Below are 22,765 nucleotides of genomic sequence, written 5' to 3' on the forward strand. Positions count from 1 at the left end.
ATAGGGGGTCGACGATCGGCGACATGGAGGGCATCGGCTGTCGCGTCGTGCGAGGACCGGACTGGAAATGGGGCAAACAGGACGGAGGCGAGGGCCATGTCGGCACGGTGAGAAACTTCGAGAGCGCAGAAGAGGTCGTCGTGGTGTGGGACAACGGAACGGCTGCGAACTACCGTTGTTCGGGCTCTTTCGATCTTAGAGTGCTAGACAGCGCTCCTTCAGGTAGGTAATGAGTAGTGGAGTAGTCGTGCGGGTGATGTACGACACACCCCGTTTGTTGTGAGTGAAGGGCGTGGCATGGATTTCACTTCCGGGAGGGAAATCAGGGTCGCATTGGCGCCTCTCCGCCTCGATTGGTGGCTGTTATGATTGGTCGTATGATGTTGGTCTAATACGTAAAATATGTGAAAATGGGTTTGTTTTGAGGTTTGATGATGGGCAGTGTGGTGGTCACTGTAGGCCAGTAATTGTGCCTTAATTACCTGTCTGTCTGTCTGTCTGTCTGTCTGTCAAATCTTTATATTTCATACATATGAACTATTACAAGATATAGGTACGAAAGTCTGTTATATATCAATCTGTCTGTCTGTTTGTCTGTCTGTCTGTCTGTCTGTTTGTCTGTCAAATATGCACACCGTGTTTCCTCTCATCTAACTGCATGCTGGTATAAGCAAGGATTACCAGAAACTTGCTTGTCAGACTCTGGTAACGATACTGGCATGCCGGTATAGTGCGAGGAAGTACCGATAATGGTAAGGAAGCAACTACACATGCATAGTAATTTTACTGCACATGTACCATAATTTAATTCGAAGGCAGGTGTTGATCTAGAGAATGCAGCTTCTCCCAAAGCTCAGCTAGAAGAGAGAGAAGTCAAACAGCCAGAACTAATCAAGAATGGATCTTCACAGTGTGACAGAAAGTCATACACAATCGATAGAAAGCTAGTGGTACTATGCAAGTACAATGACAATGAGCTCGGTGGAAACAAAACAAAAGTTGCCAGAGAATATGAAGCGCCCCATCAGTGACATGCCTTCTAGCAGATGAACAGTTTGAACAAGTAGAAAACACACAGGGCTGACAGATAAGGAAGAAGAGAAAGGTGAAGAAGAAGAGGAGGATGAAGACAGAGAAAAAATCAAACATTATAGGGTTAAACATATACTACATCTAGATGAGAAGTGTACGTCTTAATTTTTATTTATGTTAGTTCAATCAATATCTAAGAACGGATGCATCATGTACCTATGGGTCCAGTCTAGAGGAAGGGTGGTCAAATCACCTCTCTGTCATGCCGGTATACCGCCATTCTGGTAATCCCCGACTTAATTAAACCGACTTGCAGCTAAATGCACAGAAATACGGTATTCTTATGAATCAGAACTGTAAATATATTGTAGATGTATTAGTTCTGTCTGTCTGTCTTTTTCACATATTTTCATAAATGAATGCTATTACGAACAGAAATATTTAAATGTTCCAGAGACTCGATAGGGTCAATACATCTCACGAACTAATGTACACAAGATTGAGTATGATAGTTCTTTACATTGCTAGAACTCATAGATAAAGGCGTGATAGTTTCCTTGCAATAGCCTGTCTGTCTGTCTGTCTGTATGTATGTATGTATGTATGTATGTATGTATGTGGCTCAATTGGTTAGAGTGTGCAGTTGGAGATTGGAAACATCCGGGACCTTTGGGTCAGAGTTCGAGTGCGGGAGGGCCACATACATAAGTTCCCTTGGGCAAGGAACTAACATACAATTGCCTCTCTCTGTGGAGTGTCAGGTTCTGTCCAAGAAGCAAAGAAGAAGTTACATATAGACAGTGACTGCTGATAGTGTTTCAATTGTATACTAGTATTGTAGATTGTATACTAGTATCGTAGAAAGTATTGTAGAAAGTATGGTAGAAAGTATCGTAGCAAGTACTTAGTAGTGTCTGCAGTAACCTGGGCCCTAAGGGTCCTTGTAACAAAAAAATGTATGTATGTATGTATGTATGTATGTATGTATGTATGTATGTATGTGGCTCAATTGGTTAGTGTGCATTTGGAGATTGGCAACATCCGGGACCTTCGGGTCAGAGTTCGAGTGCGGGAGGGCCACATACATAAGTTCCCTTGGGCAAGGAACTAACATACACTTGCCTCTCTCTCCGGAGTGTCAGTTCTGTCCAGCAAGTTTGAAGCATGAAGTATGAAGTATGAAGTACAGCAAGTATGACGTACCTAGTGACATGATAGTGTGACTGCTGAAAGTGTAGAGTATAGCAAGTATAGTCATTGCAGTATCGAACCTGGGCCCTCAGGGTCCTTGTAAAAAAAAAATGTATGTATGTGGCTCAATTGGTTAGAGTGTGGAGTTGGAGATTGGAAACATCCGGGACCTTTGGGTCAGAGTTCGAGTGCGGGAGGGCCACATACATAAGTTCCCTTGGGCAAGGAACTAACATACAATTGCCTCTCTCTCCGGAGTGTCAGGTTCTGTCCAACAAGCAAAGAAGAAGTGTACATATAGACAGTGACTGCTGATATTGTTTCAATTGTATACTAATATCGTAGATTGTATACTAGTATCAGAAAGTATAGTAGCAAGTACTTAGTAGTGTCTGCAGTAACCTGGGCCCTAAGGGTCCTTGTAAAAAAAAAATTTATGTATGTATGTATGTATGTGGCTCAATTGATTAGAGTGTGCAGTTGGAGATTGGCAACATCCGGGACCTTTGGGTCAGAGTTTGAGTGCGGGAGGGCCACATACATAAATTCCCTTGGGCAAGGAACTAACATACAATTGCCTCACTCTCCGGAGTGTCAGTTCTGTCCAAGAAGAGGAAGAAGTGACATATAGACAGTGACTGCTGATAGCATTGTAGCATCATAGCATTGTAGCTTTGTAGCATCGTAACATAGTCATTGCAATATCGAACCTGAGCCTTAGTGGCTCTTGTATGTACGTAGGTACAAAAAAATGTATATATGTCTTTATGTCTGTTTCTCTGTCTGTCACAGGTCGTATCTTTTCAACAAAAATGAGAAGGGGCCATTTGTAATTTTCATATTTTTGTATAAATCCGGATTCGGGATGAAAGGCGGTGGTTGGGAAAGCCCTAAATCTGAATTCTTAAAAAATACAATATTCAATGACGTTATCATATCCTTGTTGCCTTCAGACTACTCTCCACTCATAATGAGACAGCTGTTGTTATTACATTGCCAATTGAAACCACTTACCACCTGTCCCCACCTAACTATAAGTGCAAGCCAAGCACACGACAAGCTGCTCAGTTTACGAAGACTTTGCACTGTGAAAGCGGATAATTACTAGAGTTTAGATAGTTTAGGAGAAGAAGCTAGCTTCCAAAGCACAGAAGCAATCGTATGAGCCTTGAAGGAGCACAAATTGACGGTAATGTTCGTACAGACACTGCAGAAGGAGCAGAACGATCAGAAACTCTCTCAGCTGACAGCCATTTGTCATTTCAACAAGACCATTTAGTGACCAAGCTTAATTGGTTGCATCCACATTGGAACCGACCCGCTTATAGTCATGGGGATGGTTACAGTAGCTAATGTGTTTGATATGCAAAAACCTTTAAACTATAGATGTAGTTGAAAAATGGTAGTAGAGATCATTCACTATATTTATTATAAAATTGCTTGCTTGTCAGTCGTCAGTACGGGAATATGTCAAGTCATTATTTTAGGGACAGAATTTGTGGTGGGTGGGTGGGTGGGTGGGTCAACAGCAATTCGTTCTGAATCCAGATTTTTAAAGATACAAAAATTATGGACACCTAAATACAAGAACAATCATCAGCAAGCTGAGAAGACTTCATTGACTAAAATAAAAGTTTTTGTGTACTAAATGGAAAAAATGTTATGTGTGGTCCTTGAAATGACCCATGCTAGCAGCCATTCATCGAACAAACATCTGGTCCAGTTTACCGAGGTTTTGTTCTTTGTCTGGCATTGAAGAGACCTTCTTCACATTGGTGTTGCTGTTATATTGTGGAGGTTTCAGAGAAAGAATGGTCTCGTCGTTTTGTTTGAGTTTATCTACTTCTTGGAGTTACAATACAGTTAGACCTTGTTATTCAGACACCCAATAATTCGACACCCTCACTTTCTGACAAGGGGCACGTGAAACCAAATTACATGGTCATTGTGTATTTGTTACTGATAATCCGACTGTTGTGTTAGTTCAATAGAAACCTGTGGGACAAGGGTGGTCGGAATAATGAGGTCTGACTGTATGGCCGTCTCTGCATTGACAGACTGTTTTCCTTTCTTGGCTGATGTTTTTCGTCGAGATGAGATGATAGACTTTGCAGTAACTTTATTGCTCTTTGTTCTTTTTAGGTGTGAAGCATGATAGTACGATGTGTGATGGCTGTCGTATGCAGCCACTGTTTGGGATACGGTGGAAATGTGCTGACTGCGAGAACTACGACTTGTGTTCGATGTGCTATCATGGCGACAAGCATAGTCTCAAGCATCAATTCTACAGGATCAACAGACCACGTTCAGACGCGTAATTTGACAATTTAGGAATGCAGTGGTTCTTATATAGCCAGTCTGTGTCTTTTTATCTATTTGTTTCGTTGACTATCTGTTTATCTACTTTTCTTGATAATTTGTTTGTATGTTTGGGTGGAGTTTGTCTGTCTGTCTGGTCTGCTTATAATCACAAACGCGGTAGTGTTGGTATGTAGGGTGGAGTTGTTTTCAGTTCTTCTGTAAGAACGGGCATTGGTATCAACCGTTTATGGTAAAGAACTGATTTCTATACCAAACCTCTGAACTTGCAACGAAGCAGGTCCATGAGTTCAAATTTGTCATTGCACTGCATGGTCTCCTCTTGAGGGACTAACCCCGCGTAAAATTTCTTGATGACGCAAATGCTACACCTTTCAGTTCATTTTGAACACATGCCCACATCAGTCCCATGTAGAGTGTACGTGTTGGTGCCCTTCATAATTCTTCCAGCGACCGAAGACTTTATGCTGATTGAATCCGCTCTTCTACTGCTAGCGTTTCTCTCTAAATTCTGATTGCATTTGCCCTGAATCCAACCTACACGTTTCTTGTATCGAGCACTGCACGGGGAGTGTGTCGATTTCTAGTCTCACTGTCCACCTCGCCAATTGCATACTGTACATCTGCTCGCATACATCATTACTGCTGCACATATCTACGCTCTGCCTCATGCAGAAAAAGAATGCAAACAAGTATAAAAACAGTGTGAAACAATGAGTAAGATGTAGGGTTGCTGTACGAAAAAGAATAGAAACAAGACCATTTAAGGGTATGCTGTGACGTCTTTTGTATACAGACTGACTGAGCAATGCATCATTCCTACATTGCACTGATTGCTAATTAGAGACACTGTCATGTGTTTCATACCTTACTAATTAGAAAATGGTGCAATGTAAGGATGATCTATTGCTCAGTCAGTCTGTATACGAAAGATGTCACAGCACACCCTTACATGGCCTTGTTTCTATTCATTTTTGTACGGCAACCCTACATCTTTCTTATTTTTCAAAGTGTTTTATATATGTATGTACAAGTATGTATGTACGTATGTATGTATGTACCATCAACCGTCAAATTCCAAAGATGCTCGTGTTCAAACTTAGCAATGTCTAAGGCTTTAGTTTTTGCTACGAACAAAACTCTTAAATTCAACCCTTTCACCTACGTAGTTCTAGAGCAATTTGAGTCTTTAGAACCATCACAACCACATGTAATTTTTGTCAGTTTGGGCAAAGCCAAATGACTAGTACAGAGTGTTGATGATCAGCGACACTTGGGTCTCATCAAAGCTTGTGGTGTACAAGGCTCGACACTGCGCTTGCAGGTGGATGATGACACTTGGAGTAAGGCTATACGGTCATTCAAAGGCAGAATCCTCTCATTCTGTCTTCACGCTATTCAGGATACTCTACCTCATAAAGCAAACTTGCGACATTGGCAGAAATCTGATTCTTCTGACTGTCCACTTTGCGGCAATTGTCAAACCCTTCAACATGTGCTTAACAACTGCGGGACGGCTATAAAGAGTGGGAGATACACCTGGCGTCACAATTCTGTGCTTAAATGCATCTACCTGTTGTTAGATGAACATCTACCAAGATCCTGGGCAATCTCTGTTGACTTTCCAGGCTTGCCATATGTACTCCCATCTGTTATTTCGAACTCATCTCTTCACCCTGACATTATCCTATGGTGCCAGAAAACTAAGGAGATTAGTCTTTTGTAATTGACAGTGTGTTTTGAAGAGAATATTACCTTCTTATCCGAATACAAGAAAAATAAATACAGCAATTTGGTATCTTGCCTGCAAATGAGCTGGGTGGAGTGCTCAGCTTCACACCTTACAAGTTGGGTCAAGAGTCCTAGTAGATTGTAGTAGCTTTGAACCTATATTACGGTTCCTCAATGTCAGCAAGCCTTTATCAAAGTCCTGTTCAGAAAGATGTGCAGAATTTTCATTGGCACATCATTTGCAATCTGGTGTTGAAGAAATTCAGACTATTAGATGGACTCAGACCTATTTGTGTAAAGTAGTAATAGCTATAATTCTTTTTTTTAGTTTTAACTCTTGCTGTCTGTTGCTGTTTAGTTTAGTATTTAGTGACCTTTTAATCTTGCACCGTACTAGTTGTACATAGGCAGGGTCTCAGACACGCCCCTCGGGATGAATAAACTATGTATGTATGTATATATGTGTATGTAGATGAATGTATGTGTGTATGCTAAGGTTGTTGATGGAACCACGCCGGAAAACCAAGAAACTTACATTCAAGGGTATTTTTCCTGGATCAAGAGTTGTTCGAGGTGTTGACTGGCAATGGGAAGATCAAGATGGTAAGTATGGTGAATCCACACTTCAAGGGGCACACTCACGGTCGCACATGTGCACTTAAACCAATTTCAAGTGGATAGCTCTTATGTGTTTATCTATGAAAAGCAACGTATGTTCAAGTGTCCTGGCAAGATAATCAATTTTGATCGCCAGTAAGCCCTTTCTACATAGTGCTGTTCATAGGTTATGCATGCTCAACGGTCAATGGACGGAACTACTGCAAGGCTGTCTATTCAGGCGTTGATTGATGGGACGGCAGCAGTGTAATCTTAAATAATGCATAATTTTGGAGCTCACTGTGAACTCAGTGCTCTTGCTTACTTAGAGAAAGACGTGACTAGAGTAGGTACTATGGGAACGAGACTTGTGCTCTTCGGGTCACATGCACGAAGCAAGGAACCCCGATCTGGCTCAAAGTGCCAAAGTGCTTGTCAACTTTTACCACAACTGCAGTGTAGCAACCTTAAGTTTACAGAATTGAGATTTAGATGGAAAATTTTGAGAACTATGTGAGACCTATCTACTGGACCCTGTCTAGTGCAACCTCTTAATGTTTTTCAATTCGACTGCAAATTATAGACTCTTGACCTGCAGCAATGTCTTTAAGTTTATTTGTGTGTTTAAAGAGTACAAGTGCAATGCTAGAAGCACATGTCAAGACAGCGCTCAATTAGCGATGCTCCATACCTTAACATTGACTTAGCTAATGTGTTACTTGTACACAAAGTTGCTCTCAATTTTGCAATTTAATCTTTTAGTGTATTGTTTAGGCGGTCATGGTCGTAAAGGTCGAGTGACCGAAGTTCAAGACTGGACACAGTCAAGTCCTCGTAGTGCTGCTTATGTGATGTGGGATGTTGGAACCAAGAATCTTTATCGAGTTGGATTTGAGGGCATGGTAGGTGTAATATTGATATTTTGCGTAAATAGTGTAGTGATATCCTAGTACTGTCTGTGTAGGTGTTTGAGGTACCTGATTATGTCTGTTTGTTTGTTTGTTGTTTTCCTTTTTGTTTTTGTTTGTTGTTTTTCTGTTCATTCTTCTGTTTGTTCATCTGTTGTTTATCTCTCAGTCCCGTCTTTCTCCTGCATTCTTTGTGACGTATTTTAATTAATAAATCTTATTTATTATTGATTAATTTGAATGCTGTCTCAAAAATCAAAATGAGGCAATGTGATGTGGTATAACAATCCATCGATGGTATCTATCATTGGTTTTGCAAGTGTCCGACTTCTTTGCAAATGTACATAGATACTATAGACAAGAGACAAGGAAAATTGAACCACAATGAAGGCAACACCATAATTAGAGATCACTTACTTGTGAACAAAATTATGACATCACAGAAAACCAACAATTTAAAGCGCAGTGTAGTTGACAGAGGTTATATATTTTTGGTTGATAAAGACATACATATGGATTGAATGGTTCTGAGTGTATCATTAATTATATATCATGCATATCTCTTGCGATATGTCTGATATGTTTGGACACCATATGATGCCATATCACATTGTGTTATTATCAGACACATAAGTTTATGCTGCTGAAATGCTTGTTCCTGACTACGTATACTGATACCTCTGTGGTTGATCTTATAATAACAGTTGGTTCTCCCGATTGCTTGATGTGCGTAAGCAGCTTGCAACAAGAGCCAGAAACATTTGTTATATTATCTTGATTCTGTCTGCTAACATCAAATGAACATAATTTTGGGACCATTTGTTGCTGTTTAAGTCTTGGTGATGGTTACTGGCATAATCACGCTGGGCAAAGAATACGTTGCAACTGTCTCTTGACTGAGTGTAGTTAAAGCTGGAAATGGTAAGTACTAACTACTAACTGTGACTTGAGCATCAGCCTGTAAGGTTTCGGTGGGACTTTGGATTTTCCATGGTATGATTGCGATCACAGGTTGGTGCTCTTGGTACTCTTGGTGCTCTTGGTGCTCTTGTGAGCATCTGCTCAACTCTGGTGCACACTTAAATGTCATGAAAGTAGCATATAGTAGATCTGCGTGAACACCAGGGGCATGGCTGGTGAATCGGGCAGCTTCTGAGTTTATTGTGTACATTTAGAAATGTGTGTATCTCTGTTGTTATGTAATGTAGTGTTTTATACAGGATCTATTGTGTGTGAGTAATAGTTTTATTTTTCTCTAGTGTGACATGAAAGCTGTTGTAGATGCTAAGGGTGGTGCATATTTTAAAGATCATTTGCCACTGTTGGGTGAGTTGACATTAGTACATGTTTATCTTTGTGTTTGAAGTGTTGATGTGTCTGATGTCAATCAGGTGAGCAGGGTTCCCTGACTGGTGGCAGTCTTGCCATTGGTGATCAGGTGAGAGTTGATTTGGACATTGAGATTGTGCAGTCATTGCAGCAAGGACATGGTGGTTGGACAGAAGGCATGTTAGAGGTTAGTTGTTGACTGTGTGTCTTTCTGTCTGTCTCTGTCTGTCTATCTGGCTGTCTGTTTGTCTGTCTGTCTGTGTGTTTGTCTGTCTGTCTGTCTGTCTGTCTGTCTGTCTGTCTGTCTGTCTGTCGAATACATATTTTTTCATAAATTAGTACTACTACAAGCTATATGATGATCTAAACTAAATAACTAAAACTACGCAAACAAAAGGGACTCTTAGGCCCTACACATACAATGATTTAATAATTTACAACTGTCTCTACCAATGACAACTAAAGAACAAAATTGAAAATGTCTGTCTGTCTTGTTGATAACATGGATGGATGGATGGACATCACGGCGTGCATGACCACCATAGAAGACGCCCAGTGCTGAAGCGAGGTAAAGTTGCGTGCAGTCCATGATGACAATGTTGATACAGTGGAGTAGACTATATGGGTCTGTCTGTCTGTCTGTTTGTTTGTCTGTCTGTCTGTTTGTTTGTCTGTCTGTCTGTCTGTCTGTCTGTCTGTCCATCTTTCAGTATGTCTCTGTCTGTCTGTCTGTCTGTCCATCCATTTGTCTGTTTGTCTATCTGTCTGTCTTTTCGTTTTGGTTTTGTTTTTGTCTTTTGTTAGTCTGTTTGTCTGTGGTTGTGTATGTCTGTCTATCTGTGTTTTGGTCTTTTTTTATGTCTGTTTCTGTCATTTTTTGTTTTTATTTTACTGCGTATGTGTTGTTTGCTTTGTTGGTGTTTTGCTGTTGCTTGTCAATGTTTGTTTTCTATTTCATTTGTATTTTACCTTTTATGCTTATGGACTATTGTATTATGTAGACTGTCGGTGTGGTGGGAACAGTTGTAGGCATTGATGAGGATCATGACACTGTGGTAGGATATCCTAATGGCAACAGGTCAGTGCACTACATAATACTATTTGCCTTGCTAACTGAACAAGCCACAGAGTTCCTATCCTATGATGGCTGGGTAGTAGTGATTGCACTTTTGCTTTACATTTTTGCTGTATGTACTAGAGCTTCCAGTTTGAGAGGAGGGCATAACCAAGTTGTGTGCTCCTTACTGCCTGTTACATGGGTATGTTAGTTGGTATACCGTATATGATGAGATATTGGCGTAGAATTTATTTTGGGGGATTGGTGGATTTTTCAGCGATATATAAAATTCGCCATTAATTTGGTCATCAGGATATGTTGAGGTCATCACCCATGTGGATCAGATATGTGGCGATGTTGTCGTACGTCACATGAATGAGGCCACAAGATGGTAATCCCTGATTGCCATCTGTTGTGCTTATACCCTGTTTAGCAGGGAGGTTATAAACCTGAAAATGAAACTGTGAAGTTGGCGATGAACTTGGAGCAGAAGGAGTCATGCAGGTCATGTTCTTTGCTCTGACACATACAGCAATATTAGTTCTTCATCAATACAGTAGTTGCATGGAGACCAGTAAGTTAGGGAAATGTGATGGCCACGAACATAGCTGCCAATCCCAAACTCTCCTCCATCATGAGGCCGCCACGTAACTTTTAGTGCGTGGGGAATGTCGTGTCCAACTGCCAAAATAGATTCCCGCAAATGTTTCATCTTGGAGTAGTACAGTTATCTTTGCTTATTTGACTTTCACTTACCCGACCTTTGCTTATCTGATCCTTGCATGTTTGATCGCATATCCAACCATGATCATGCTAATACTAAAATCTTGTACATCACATGATGGCGATCTGTTTGTCAGTGTCTTGTGTATTTATTTACTTTCAGATGGACATTCAATCCTGCATGTTTGACGAAAGTTTCTTCCTCATCAACTAGTTCAACTCCACAAGCATCTCAACATCATTTGACTGCTCGAACCAGTAACACTTCTGGTCCACCATTTCTCTTCAGTGCGGCTCGTGTAGGAGCAGCAAGACAACCTGAGGCACCACCGTCTAACTTTGTCATTGGCGATCTGGTTCAGGTATGTGGTGATATGGAGAAGATCAAGGCCTTGCAGAGAAATCACGGAGAGTGGGCTGACTCTATGTTGGCGGTAAGGGCTATAAATACTTTACCATTTTTATCAGTAATATTACCTGTATATAAAATTTATTAGAATCTTGATAAAGGCAGTTATGTGTGTGCCGGATTATTGAATTGTTAGTAATTGATGTTACACACAAAGACAGTATGGATGCATATACACAGCTAGCCAGTTGATGGTTTGACTGTTATACCTAATCGTTGTACATACGAGTAGATAGAAATGAAAAACGGTAATTGTATTCACTGTGTGTTTCTCACTAAAGGAAATATCCAAAGGTTTATTAAATTAATTTTCATTGTACAGAATTATCCAGTCTTGTATCAGTGCAATGGCTGGGCAGTATTTATTTCACTGTGCGACTAATGCTCTGTTTACATGAGCATGCATTTTGTGAGCCAATTCAGGCTGGCCTGTGCTAGCATGTGCCAGGAGAAACATTTACACTGAACATTTTAAGAAAGCAAGTTGCTTACTGTCTATTCCCTGTAAGTGTGAACTCGAAAGTGAGTAGTGAAGTAGAGGTCACACCAGGTGTGCTCATTAGAGCACTAAGAGCTGCTTCAGTTGGACCATGTTACACCAGTTATCTTAAATGGTTCCAGTTGCTGATCTGTTGGTCTTACAAGATAATTGGATAATAACCATTGGCCACAGTTTGTCTTTGATATGCGAAACTATTATCCTTCCGTTTCCTTTGAAGGAAGGGCTTAGATAATTTGATAAACAGAAAATGCCTGACCTATTGGTTTCTAACGATACTGAGATTATCGCGAAAGTCCATAAAACAGCGGAGATATCGATGATTTTCAAAGTTCACACTTATGACAGTAGTTTAGTGGGGGTGTTTGTGCATGCGTTCCGAGATATACCCCTCTCACGCTAACTCGTACAGATGTAATGGACTGAAGATGTGCCACTCAACTTTTGTTGTCCTTGGTTTTACAGCAATCAAATGAAGAGGTTGTCAGGACGTTTTGAAGACAACATACAGTTGTAGATCTGTCATAGACTGAATGATTATGTGCAGTCTTCACATCTATGATGGCATTCACACAAGAATATGTAATCGGGCCTAGTTGGGCTTGCTTGACGAGAATGGCCAGTCTGGGCCAGCACGGCTCATCATGGCTCAGCTCTTGTTTACAAACTGATCTGGCTAGTGCTGGCCCATAGACCTGCTCATGTTAAAGGCCTATAATACTCATGGAATCACTCATTGGCATGTATCAGCTCTGGCATCAAATTTGAAGATGTTACTAATGAGGAGAATGCCTCCAGAGCTAGGGAATATCAGTGAGCACCATCCAAGCACCATTTGGATGGTGCTCATTTGGTCTAATAGGAATGTAGTAATATAGCTGTAGTTAAGTAACTGCGATTTTAAATGTTGTATGCACTTTGTATATTTGAATACTTTGTTGTGTTTTAGACTCTTGGTAAAATTGGTCGAGTGCAGCACGTCTATGATGATGGAGATTTGAAAGTGAGTCAGAAATTGTAAGCTAATTTAGTGTTTTAGTCATAGTTGTACACAGTGGCCACTCTACTTGCATCTAGTTCGAATTTCATGACATTCAGGCTTTGGCACATTGTTAAGTTTATGCTTACCACAATGCTTGCCATCAGATATATGAATTATTGAAATTGCTACAGTTGTAGTATTACCAAATATGCTGTCACCTGATTTGCTTACGTCTTCTACATATTTGGTTGCTTGGAACTATTGCTTCGACTCTTTAGAGTTGTGTGCAACTTTCATGAACTTGTGACTGCTTATGAAATTGGCATAGCAAAGTTGCAGTCCTGACGTTCAGAACAGCCAAAAAATATCACTTTACAACTTCACTTGGCATACTATATGTGTTTCATCATCTTTATCTTTGCTGAAACACTGCTCACAGCAGTAAATGTTAATGTTTGATATTGTATTTGTACTGTATGTAACTTTAGGTCGAAGTAATGGGCATGTCTTGGACGTATAATCCACTGTCTGTCTCAAAAGTGGCCACAGAGAATGGAACATTGTCGACCCAGGCTGGAGGTATTGAGTGTTATTAGGAATGCTCAGTTGTTTCTTGATTCCTCTGTTGTCATTTAAGTGAAGTGTCAGTCATGGTGATATTTAGAGTTGATGTTGATGTCTGGTTTTGTCTCAGTTTGTTATAGTAGCTGAAATTCTACCTTTCTGTGTTCATATCAAGCTAACTGTTGTGGAGTATTCTAGCTGTCTTATTACTGTCATGTCGTGTGTGTGTGTGTGTGTGTGTGTGTGTGTGTGTGTGTGTGTGTGTGTGTGTGTGTGTGTGTGTGTGTGTGTGTGCGTGTTTGTGGATAGGCAAGCATTACATTTATATAGCTTTGTTGGTACATAGTGCATCTCTGAAGTCTGTCCTATTTGTCAAGTGTTTTTGCAAAACTGCTGTATTTGTATTATATTTCTATTCATCTTTCTTGCATTTGTGGATTTAGCAGAACCACTATCAATTGTGCTCAAAAAGCTATTTGAGACTCACATACCTGGCAATCCAGCTGAGGAGTTGGTAAAAGCTGCAGCCACAGGCGACTTACCATCTGTTGAAGATGCATTGTCCCAGCCTGGAGTAAAGGTGACAACATTGTGTATGCCAGTGTACATATAGTGTGTGAATCTGTGTGGTTTGATTGCAGGTTGATAGCGTTGTTGCGGAAGTGTGTGCTTTACACGCAGCTTGTCAAAATGGTCATAAAAATGTAGTCGAATTTCTTATTGCTCATAAAGCCAATTTGGAATTAGAGGTGATTGAAAATTGTCAGCCTACTGGCCTGTCATATTGGCATGTTGCTAGCTGGCTTATGACCTCCTTTTGCTTGAGTTTTGTGGTTGCACGCTTGTGTACTTGCAGTCTTGTGTGTTTGTGTGCTGATAGAATGTCTTTCTAATTGAGTGTCTATTTGTTGGTTCATCAGTTTGCTTAGTTGTTTGTGTGCATCTATCAATACATAATATATTGTATTCGTACATTGAACTACCAAACTTCTCTGCAGTGAGCTACAATAACTACAAGTAGACTACATACTTTCATTGATAAACCAGCTATGTCGGATATTGCTGCGTTGTCAAGAATGAAGGCTATTATTATCGAAGGAAGTGAGTGAAAAGACTCCCAAACATCTCAGATCTACTGAAGTGTATAAACAAGTTTTTCGAAATGACTTGGGCATTGCATTTCCAGACAGAAAAATGATTTGTTTAGAATTACAAAAAAAATTTGTGGCATTTGTTCTTCTTACTTGTTTCTGATGACTGTTTTGCCAGATTTGCTGTTCTACCACTAATGGGGTGACATTGATTACTAAGACTTTGGGTAGCTTCAGTTGTGTTTTGGACATCTCTCTGCTTTTTGGTTGCTGCAACTCAATTGTCTCAGCAGAGCCTTAGGAAACATTAGAGCTTTAAGGTTGTTGTGCCAAGGAGATGTCAAGGACAAGTATAGAATCAAGCTTGGTGTTAATTAACAATAATGTCAGGTCTGCATTTAGAATTGGTATACCATGTTGTAATCAGCTCATTGTAATGGTGAATCTGAAGATAGTGAAGGCCCTTTAACCATGTTATAGCAATAGACTCATGAGACCAAATAGGTACTTCTCTGTTCTGCAGTAGGTGGTATCTGTTATAATCTAGTGGAGAACATCCAGTCTGAAAGAGAAATGGGCAACCAAGCCTTACAAGTGATGCCAAGCAAACTTACAGAATAATCTGTAAGTCTGTCTGTCTGTCTGTCTGTCATGATCATATATTTCTTACATCCAACTAATGCACATTACTGCAATAAAATTAAAAGGCTACACTAAAATGAAATGTCTATATATCATTAGTGCAACAAAGCTAATGTGAGAAGACTTGAGTGTTGAGAGTCATGGGCTTCTCAGGTCCACCACATAGTCGGGATAGTTTCTTTAAGATCACTTGCGCATTGCACCTTTGTAGCTGGACGGAAAATCGTTTTCTCCAATAGTCCAAAAATTCTGGAGCATTCAGTTTGTCTGTGTCGGTTGGTTGGTCGGTCTGTCTGTCTATCGATTTCTCCAATATTCCAAAAATTCTGGTGCATTTAATCTGGCTGGCTGGCTGCCTGTTTGTCTGGCTGCTTGTAATGTCTGCTTTAGTTTACATTACTGCTTTAGTTCACACTAAATGTTCGTCATAGATTTTTTGTTGTAGTTCATATTTAACCCGTTTCTTTCTTATTCACTGTGTGTATAAATTTAGGATAAGGAGAGTGATCGACCTGTTCATCATGCTTGCTATGGAGATGAACCTGAGATTGTTGATATTCTAGCTGCAGCTGGAGCTGATCTGAATGTTCGAAATAAGAACCGAAAATCTCCTCTTCACATCGCTGTTTCTCTTGGACATATGAGTGTAGCACGAGTTTTATTGAAACATAAATGTCATTCTAGTAGACAAGATGGAGTTGGTGATACACCTCTGCATGAAGCTATCTCTAAACGAAGAGATGAGGCTGTCTCTTTGCTCATGGATTATAAAACTGACTTAGAACTAACAAATCACAATGGATTCAACCCAATACATCATGCTGCACTGCGTGGCAATGCCTCGTAAGTTAGTAGCTTTATGTGTACAATGACTGAGCATGTTGGCAGAAGGGTGTCTGGTTGGCTGCTTGGCTGCATGACTTTGTGATATGGTTGTTTCTGTGTTTCTTTGTATGTGTTGTCTGTCTGTCTGTCTGTCTATTTGTTTGTCAATAGTAGATCGACAGAAACCAACTCTAAAACACTGTCAGCAAAATAGACTAACACTACATAGCTGGACCAGTTCCTTGATTTTTATGACAGTCTGTTTGTCTGTTGTCTATTCGCTTACCTGTCTCTCTTTTGTTTGTTTTTGTTTGTCAATCTGTTTGTTTATGTCTCTTTGTCTGTCTGACTGTCTATCTCTTATATATTTGATAAATCGCAATTTAGAGTACATGATGGCTACTACAAACCTCTGCAATTGTTCAGGAATGTCAAAGCTATTTCATCTTTATCTGTATATCACTGTCGAGTTGCATTTCTGTAGTTGAACAGCCAGACGTTCTCTCCAGTATGTTTTATCTGAGAGCTGATGTAAGTATTTCTCTGGCTGTTGTCCCCAACGTTGAAGCAAGCACTTAATGCTAGGTACTCTGATAGACTCGACCCAGTCTCACTTCGCCCTCATCATTCCCCGGATTGTCAATCCCTGGTGGAGAGAGACAGGTTTCAGATCGCCTACTGACATTAGTAAGTGCACTAAGTACTTACCATTATTACACCTTGTTACCGATCTGTTACCGATCTCATGATTGTGTTACTGATCTGTATCAGCATTTACAACGACGCAGAGTTTATCAGACGTATATTGTTCTAATAAACGACTCCCGGGAGCCGATAATTTATGCAAGATGTAAACCAAGTGGTCAACAGTCCCATACATTGTCAAAGACAAGCACACATTACACTTCGGCACATAAACTGCCTCTCAGTCGTTTTTTTGTCTAAATCATTTGCATCGGATTCGGAAGCTTTTGGAGCCAAACTCAAAATGAAAAAGCCACGTAAGATGCCCAGATCGTCTGACACAAGAAAAAACTTACGTTTAAAAGCCGCACTAACACCTAGATCAATGGGAACATGCGCAGAAAGCGATAGGAGCGTTTTCCTGGCGATTTGAGAAGTTTTTGTGTGCCATGCCCTCGCAACCTCGCAACCACAGAAAGGGGTATTACCAGGCAAGTGGAAATGTGCTTCCCCAGTCATCCGGATGTCGAAAGAGGGAGGGGCTGGCTGCCACATGGTGCAGTATGCACTAATGGCAGCATTTAGTGACGTCAGTAGGCAGTCTGAAACCAGTCTCTCTTCGCCGAGAATTGACAATCCGAGGAATGACGAGAGCGGAGTGAGGCTGGGTCGAGTCTATACTCTGATAGTCTTTATTGTATATGTTCTGATCAATTTGTTCAGGTAAGGTACAAGTCAGTTTATGAAGGATCACTTTAATGTTGCATTGTTATAACTATGTGAATTTCTTCCTCTAGAATGTTCTAAAGTTAGCTTCATTTGTATAGCCTTTAATGTCCCATGATGTTCTGACTAGTTTGAGTGATCAGTAGCTGCTAATCCCCAGGTTCTGAAATGTTCAAGAACCAAAGGAATAATATTGATGCTTTACGTATTACCAGCGTTTTCTTGGTTTTGTACTTGGCCATTTTCTTTCCTTTTTTGCAGCTACAAATCCTTTCTTTGCAGCTGCTCGTTTGTCTTTCTGTTGGTCTGTTTGTTAGGCTTGTCTGTATTTCATCTTTAATTAAGTATGCTGTTGTCTTGTGTTTGTTTAGTGCTCTTCGTATTATGTTGTCGAAAATGCCTCGCCTTTGGCTTGTCAATGAGAAGAAGGATGATGGATTTACGTCACTTCATCTGTCTGCCTTGAATAACCACATAGAAGTGGCTGAAGTATTACTGGAAATGGTTAGTCCAATATGTAACTTTTGCCAATGCAACTTCAGCCAGACTGTACTACACCATTGTGTTTATAATAGACTTTACTAATTATGCAAGTTATGTAATGCTTTAATATATTGCACACACTACAACACCACTTTGTAGCTTTCGTTGTTCTTGGCACGTGTGTTGAAGAAATGTGTTGATAGTCTTTCACCGATGCTTGAAAAATTACGCAAGAAAGATGCTTGTTGTATTCATAGCAGTTTGGTACTACAGAATTCTGTGATTTACACTCTGTCACACGTGGCAGTATTGGATGTTAGTGTACTTGTGGTGATCACACTTATTATTATCTTATTCCTGTAGGGAAAAGCAAACAAAGATGTACAGAATGCGGACATGGAAACACCATTGCATTTGGCTGTTGAAAGACAGCATCAACAGATAGTTAAGGTAGGAGGAAGTTATCAAGCTTGCATGTTATGTGGTTTCATATTTGCTATAATAAGACGTGCTTGATCTTGTATTATAAATGATAACATTTAGTTTGTGCTGTATAGCTGTTGGTGAGATCTGGAGCAAAGGTGAATATTCCTGACAAAGATGGTGATACTTCACTGCATGAAGCGTTGCGTCTTCATACTCTCAATCAACTGAAACAGCTCACAGACATGCAGAATGTCGATAAGGTAGAAGCTTTGAATGGAATGAATGAGTAGTACATTTGCTTGTTTACTTGATTGTGGTTACACAAACGTCTTACTACTTTATATGAATTTTTCTGCAATAGTCTGTTAATAATTAACAATATGTTTTAGTCATTTGAAACAGAACTGTTTTCCTTTGTAAACGAGGATTTGCATTGCAGCTGCTTGTTGGAGTTGGTGGAGCTGCTGATAAGAAAAGCAGTGCATCTATGGCTATGTTTTTGGCTGCTAATGGAGCCGATCTTCATGCCCTGAATAAGAAAAAACAGTCACCACTTGATTTGTGTCCGGACCCAAATCTGTGTCGTGCTCTGAAGAGAAGTGCTCAGGGAGTCTCCGAGTAAGTGCACATTCATACCTTTTTGTAAAATTCAGTGGTAGATATTATACCTAATAGTCATGACACATTTAATGTAGCAAGGTGGAAATATGTAGGAGGGGAAGTAATCTGCATTGTAGGTAGATTGATTGATGCACATGTAATTTTTTATGTAAACTGCAAATGGACGGTACTTAGCAATGTAGACAAACTGTTAGACATACAGACAGTCATGCAGATGAATGGATGGATTGATGGACAAGCAAGCATGCTGCATGGAAGACATGAGGTAGGGATGAATCGATAAGAAGTGTAGTGTTTTTAATAGTAGGACAAACGGGCAGGCAGATTAGAGGTTTTTGTATGAGAAGTAAATTTTCCAAGTACAAATTGGTGGACAGACTAGGGACAACAGAAAATCAACTTCACAGAGTGACTGATGACAATGTTAGAGGTTAGGTCGTTTAGAGATGCAAAAGGATCAGGCAGAAAGGAAGTTTGTGGATAGTCAGGCAGGTAATACATTTTGTTGTGCAGCTGTGTACAATCAGCTTGCGTGTTGTAGACCTCATCAAACTGCAGCAAGCCTTGCACCTGTACCACTAAATGAAGACCTCCAAGAATGTATGGTTTGCACTGATGGCAAACGGGATACACTGTTTGGACCATGTGGTCATGTTGCTTGCTGTTCCACTTGCTCTCCGCGGATCAAGAAATGCCTTATTTGCAAACAGCAAGTTGTATCGCGATCAAAGGTATTGCAAGAATTTGATGATGTATGACTGTCACATCTGCAACTGCTTACTTACAGATTAGTTGTCTTTGTGTTTTTTGTTGTTTTGTGTGTGTGTGTGTGTGTGTGTGTGTGTGTGTGTGTGTGTGTGCATGTGCGCGCGCATCTATCTGTCTGACTGTCAATACATATACTCTCTTACCTCAGAGCTATTACAGGCTAACCAATCTCAAAACAAATACTACTATTCTATTGAAAAAACAACTGGTTTGAGTAACAATTTAACGTGATGTCTTTTGTCTGGGCAAGTCTTCTGATCACACTGGTCTTACATCTCTGTAATGCCACAGAAAGGCAGCATTGCCAGAGTGTCTTGAATTTTTGACTTTTTCTTTCCATCTTTATGTACTGACAGTTGAGATAGTTCGTGAAGATACTGATTGGCCTTCCATCCCCAGCAGACCAAAGTGTTCCACGACGAGTGGAATGCAGTTGGAAGAGTTCGCCCATACATCAAAATTGTTGCTGCAACCCATCTTCAATCTGCAGCTGTTTCGGAGATGATGTCTTTATGCCAAGAATGAGCTACTGAGATATAGCTCAATGTCACAACTAGACTGATAATCAAAGGCTACAATATCTGGTTTGTCATCACTGTTGCTGTATCGGTTTCTCTGTTCTTTGTGATAGGTTTATCTTCAGATCTTTTAAGCAATCACTCCATATGGATATTGGCTAATAACGCATGAGTCCATACAGGACCACCACCTGTTTTGCATGTCATCAGGTGATATTCATTAGGATCAATATCTTTTCCACATTAACATTTTGTGATAATAGAGCTTATTTGACATCTTACATCCCAACCTCACCCGTGTCGCTAGGCAATAATCACCAGGTTTTAGTGCGACCTTCAGAAAGATAAGGATAGAGTCCAACCATGCCCTGAATCAAGCACTATGTCGAAGAGACTGAGAGCTGTCCTTCAGTGACTGTCTGACTGTCTGCCTGCTTGTTGATCTGAACTGAGTAACAGTGTAATGGACTGATGTGTATTTGTGTACTTTGAGTATTTGTCTGTTCTCTGTCTGGTTGGTTGCTGTTTTGCACAACTGTCATCACTATTTGATGTTTTCTCACTCGCAGATTGAAGAATGCCATGTTTGCACAGATAAGAAGTCGTCTGTTTTGTTCAAGCCATGTGGGCACATGTGTGCTTGTGACGGTGAGTACATATGGTCGTAGTGGCACAATAGATCATTTGTAAATTTTGTTTGGCATCCGTTTGATAAATTTGCTGTCTTTGTAGGCTGTGCATCACTGATGAAGAAGTGTGTACAGTGTAGACTTTCTATCGAGGAAGCAGTGCCGTTTCATGTATGCTGTGGCAGTGAAAGTAAGAGGCAACCTCATAGATGTCTTTATCATCGGTAGCTTTATGTGCGTATCAGTTTGTTTGTCTTAGCACCTTAAATCTGTCCATACAGATAGTCCAGCCTTGAGAATGCCAGCTATATCGGGTGGGATAGTCTTCTACTACAGCAACACAGGCTTTACCATATTACCGGTTATTCCTGTGACATGATATTTCTGTGAATTGTGGCAAAGAAATTTTGGAGCGCACAGATAGTATTCAGAGACATTTAGGCCTATCCTTAGAGTCCCAGGCATACACTGTTCCAACACATGCGCAGTTCTTAGACATATGCTGCATGTGTGCTGCCGTGTGCATGAAGGTCACTTTGATAGGAGCATACATTGCTATTTCAGAACCCTTACACCAGTGAGCCAAAATTGGTCGATATGCAGCTGAACACGGAAACAAGTCACCCTTCCTCTATTTCCAAGATGACATTCATGGAATTCGCAAGAGCACTGGTTGCTTATTCAATCATTGATATCGTAGCTTGGTAGCTAAGAACGCAGAAATTTAATTTGCAGTAATTAAATTTTTGTGTAACTTCTCAAATCGCAGTAATTTAAACCGCAAAAATAATCGGTTGCAGTATTGTAACGTTGATCTTGTAAGCCTTTAGTTCCAAATAGTTTCCTACTACAGCAAGATAAATTTTCAATGGAAAAGTTAATGTTTCGTGGTGTTCAGAGTGTTATAGTATTGTTGTAAATGAGAGCCATTACTCTTGCTGTGGCTACTGCTAACTTTCTCTGTAATAAGAGCTGTTACAGACAGTGGCTGAGTTGGAAGATATTACAACAATTACATCGATCATACTCTTGCATGTGCAACACTGTATGTGATGTTAGACAGAAGTTGAACACTTTTTAGCTTTTGATTTTAAGCAATCCAGCTTTGTACCATATACTGAGGTCGTGTGTGTTCCTTGTTGTTCAGTGTTAACTTACCACAGCTTGTATGTCTCTCGTACATACAAATTTTTTTGTTTATGATTTTACTGTAGCATTTGTTTTGTAGCTTTGTCAGCCGCTCATGCTAGCTCAGGGCTACTAGACGAGGACAGTGACTACAAAGATTTGAAGCAGCAATTGCTAGATATCAAAGACCAGGTGCAGCTGCACTATTTCCTATCTGTCAAATGGTATATGCTTATTGTTCATGTGTAGACTCAATGTCCAGTGTGTATGGATCGTCGCAAAAATGTTGTCTTTCTCTGTGGACATGGCGCATGTCAAGTGTGTGGTGATCGTATGGTCGAGTGTCCCATTTGTCGGAAGCAGATCACTCAACGTATACTCTTGTTCTAAATTATTTGCGGATCAACTAGATGGCACACTATGTGCTAACAGAAAGAGAGAGAGAAGTTATTTGAAATGTGGAATTCCATAGTATCCCTTTTTTCACTATACAAGCAGATGGTGCTGATCTGCTGGATCAGACTTATGTTCTATAGCATAACATAGAGAGCAGTCACTTGCCCCTGTTTCTGTGATAGGTTTTGTTCAATTCTATGTCAGTGATTGGGTTTTTGTAGTAGGTTACTTCTAGGTATTTAATTAATGAATTGAGGATTTGTCAACTGTCTGTGCTGTGCCACTGTACATTGCGAATATCCTACTTAAAAACTTTACCAAGTTTTCTTCAGTCACAGAGTTTTATGTTCTTCAACTGGGTTGATGTAGCCATGAATGTGAATGTAGTAATCACCTTGGCACTTGTGTCTACTGCAGCTAGCTTGCAGATGAGCACATTTGGTATTACTACTTTTCCCATTTGAACTGCAATAGCTGGTATACTGTA

General features: G+C 40.2%; 1 protein-coding gene across 2 annotated transcripts; it reads left to right on the top strand.

Annotated features, from left to right (window-relative positions):
* LOC134183832 (E3 ubiquitin-protein ligase MIB1-like) lies at positions 1 to 22,549 on the top strand. 2 transcript variants are annotated; one of them, XM_062651398.1, is made up of 22 exons: positions 1 to 222; positions 4,366 to 4,537; positions 6,770 to 6,876; positions 7,645 to 7,772; positions 9,038 to 9,104; positions 9,170 to 9,294; positions 10,109 to 10,185; positions 11,051 to 11,321; positions 12,745 to 12,798; positions 13,266 to 13,356; positions 13,785 to 13,921; positions 13,983 to 14,090; positions 15,568 to 15,917; positions 17,681 to 17,813; positions 18,156 to 18,242; positions 18,350 to 18,478; positions 18,658 to 18,836; positions 19,381 to 19,570; positions 20,695 to 20,773; positions 20,858 to 20,944; positions 21,983 to 22,074; positions 22,132 to 22,549. In XM_062651398.1, the coding sequence occupies exons 1-22, from the start codon at positions 24 to 26 to the stop codon at positions 22,270 to 22,272; spliced, it is 3,003 nt and encodes a 1,000-aa protein (XP_062507382.1). In that variant the 5' UTR covers positions 1 to 23; the 3' UTR covers positions 22,273 to 22,549. The 2 variants fall into 2 exon arrangements, with proteins under 2 accessions (XP_062507382.1, XP_062507383.1); XM_062651399.1 differs by having other exon boundaries at positions 13,788 to 13,921.
* Positions 22,550 to 22,765: the final 216 nt, after the last annotated feature.

The sequence above is a fragment of the Corticium candelabrum genome, chromosome 8 (assembly GCF_963422355.1).
Source record: "Corticium candelabrum chromosome 8, ooCorCand1.1, whole genome shotgun sequence".
Classification (NCBI taxonomy): Eukaryota; Metazoa; Porifera; class Homoscleromorpha; order Homosclerophorida; family Plakinidae; genus Corticium; species Corticium candelabrum.

Coding starts and splice junctions, on each gene's coding strand:
- LOC134183832 (XM_062651398.1), top strand. CDS start 24: ATGGAGGGCATCGGCTGTCGCGTCGTGCGAGGACCGGACTGGAAATGG. Junction 223..4,365: donor GCTAGACAGCGCTCCTTCAG/GTAGGTAATGAG, acceptor TGTTCTTTTTAG/GTGTGAAGCATGATAGTACG. Junction 9,295..10,108: donor GGACAGAAGGCATGTTAGAG/GTTAGTTGTTGA, acceptor TGTATTATGTAG/ACTGTCGGTGTGGTGGGAAC.